Genomic DNA, 1,787 nt, shown 5'->3' with positions numbered 1-1,787 from the left:
ACTTCTTCCTTTACCAAAGGAGAGCGCAGCCAAGGACTAGTTCTCCAGCCTACCAGCAGGTTTCTGAAACAGCTAGGCGGAAAGAGAAGAATACCCCGCTCCTGCTGTCTTCTGAGGCACTCGTATTTCTTGAAGTATCTCTTGGCTCTCAGCTCCTCAAATGAAAGTTCAGAGCCTTCACATATGAGCAGGCTTTTATCGTACATCGCGACCTGCTCGCATTCGGCAACAGAAGGCTTTGGAAGAACTTCAGATCTGGAGATGTACGTAACGTACTTTCTGCGAAGAAAAATGAGAAGAAGTTCTGTTCAAGTTACTGGGTTTATTCTGGGAACGCGTTAATTTTCCCCTCAGCGTGACTTTAAAAAAATACCCGAACACTTACACTTCTTCTCTTCCACCAGAAGAACAGGACTGAGCACCGGCAGAATCAGGACCCTAAAGCAGGGCAGGGGAAATAAAACAAGAAAAAAAGTAGCAAGTCATTCCAATGTCACAGTGAACCATCAATTTCGACAAAACCAGCAACCGAGAAGCCCCCCTATTTAATGCCGATTGAAGAGGAGACAGTCTGGATGATGAGCATGGCCAGAACAGAGCAGAGAGCGCTCTACAGATCATGGAGACTGAGGACCTGGTGCCGCTGAGCGCCAGCCTGGAAACGTCTCTTCTTCCTCTGACATTATCTTTTATTCTTTCCTAAAGAGAGGATTTAAGGATTAACTTGAATTTCGCCAAAATTCAGTTGCAGGCAATTTCCCAGCAGCACGACTGGCACAGAATCTACCCAAAAAGCGTGCCCCGGTTGAGACAGTTCTCTGAGGATGCGATGCTTATGCCATAAATCCACCAGTAACGTTTCTGAGATACACCACGTAGTATGTTTTATCTTTCCCGTTCGGTCAACCTCATCCATCTAAACTTCATGCAAGGGCTCTGTGTTTTCCCCACGATGCCCAAGTCGCTTATGAATAGTCGTTTACCTGATTCTTGCAAGCGCAGGCCGGGTCGTTAGGATTTGGAACACCTCTCGGAGGAGCCATTTGATTCGCAGCATGCGAAGTCTGAAGCGGTTTTACCACAGCAGCACCTGGGACAGATAATACGGGTTTGCATTAAGGAGGAGAAATCATTTTCTCAAGTATGAATTTCTACTAAGTGTAAGCATTGGAACACTAACAGCTCGTTTGGAACCCACTCCCCCTAAGAATTTTAAATATGGTCAAGAAAACAGGGAAAAACCCAGGTTCTACAGGAAGCTTATTTTCTTCAGAGACAAAACTCGCTCGTTGAGGTAACAGATTGATCTCCTTGAGCCGCAGCTCACAGTTACCTTTAGCCTCACCTTGCAAAGGAGGATTCTGAGGATCGTAGTTCTGCAGCCAGCTAAACCACAAAAAAATGTCAGTTAGGATCATGACGTCACCTGCCCCTCGTTCCCCCCACCCCCAGGAACTGCTGGTTTCCTCGTACAGTCACTGTGCCATGAATCGCAACAAGTCAGCGCCAGCCCGCGCCGAGGGGAGGCCGCGGCAGGGTGAGCTGTGCGAGCCGGCAGAGACGCGCCGGGCTCACCTGTGGAGCTGCTGCAGGCTCTCCCGCGGCTGTGCTTGGTTCTGGAGCCCCTTCTGGAGGACGGCTCCTGCGCACTGCACTCTGCCGTCCTGTGCAAGCTGCTGAGCCCACGCAACGTAGAAGCTCGATGCCTTTGTACCGATTCCCTGTGCGTACAGGTAGTCAAAGTACTGGCAAGGAGAAGTGATGAACTCTGCCTGCATAAGGGAAAG

The 1,787-nt window shown here is 49.4% G+C and overlaps 1 protein-coding gene across 1 annotated transcript in view; it reads right to left on the bottom strand.

The window, feature by feature from the left end:
- The window catches only part of BUB1 (BUB1 mitotic checkpoint serine/threonine kinase), a gene marked incomplete at its 5' end in the record, with an annotated part of 11,921 nt that overhangs the window by 9,564 nt on the left and 570 nt on the right, over positions 1-1,787 (bottom strand). The window contains 5 exons of the mRNA XM_010133829.1: positions 95-279; positions 386-438; positions 984-1,090; positions 1,346-1,386; positions 1,576-1,772. Coding sequence (XP_010132131.1) covers positions 95-279; positions 386-438; positions 984-1,090; positions 1,346-1,386; positions 1,576-1,772 — 583 coding nt within the window. The remainder of the gene's footprint in view (positions 1-94; positions 280-385; positions 439-983; positions 1,091-1,345; positions 1,387-1,575; positions 1,773-1,787) is intronic.

Source organism: Buceros rhinoceros, unplaced genomic scaffold, assembly GCF_000710305.1.
Source record: "Buceros rhinoceros silvestris isolate BGI_N320 unplaced genomic scaffold, ASM71030v1 scaffold23453, whole genome shotgun sequence".
NCBI lineage: Eukaryota > Metazoa > Chordata > Aves > Bucerotiformes > Bucerotidae > Buceros > Buceros rhinoceros.
The sequence above is the reverse complement of the archived record's forward strand: the minus strand, read 5'-3'. Positions and strand labels throughout refer to the sequence as shown.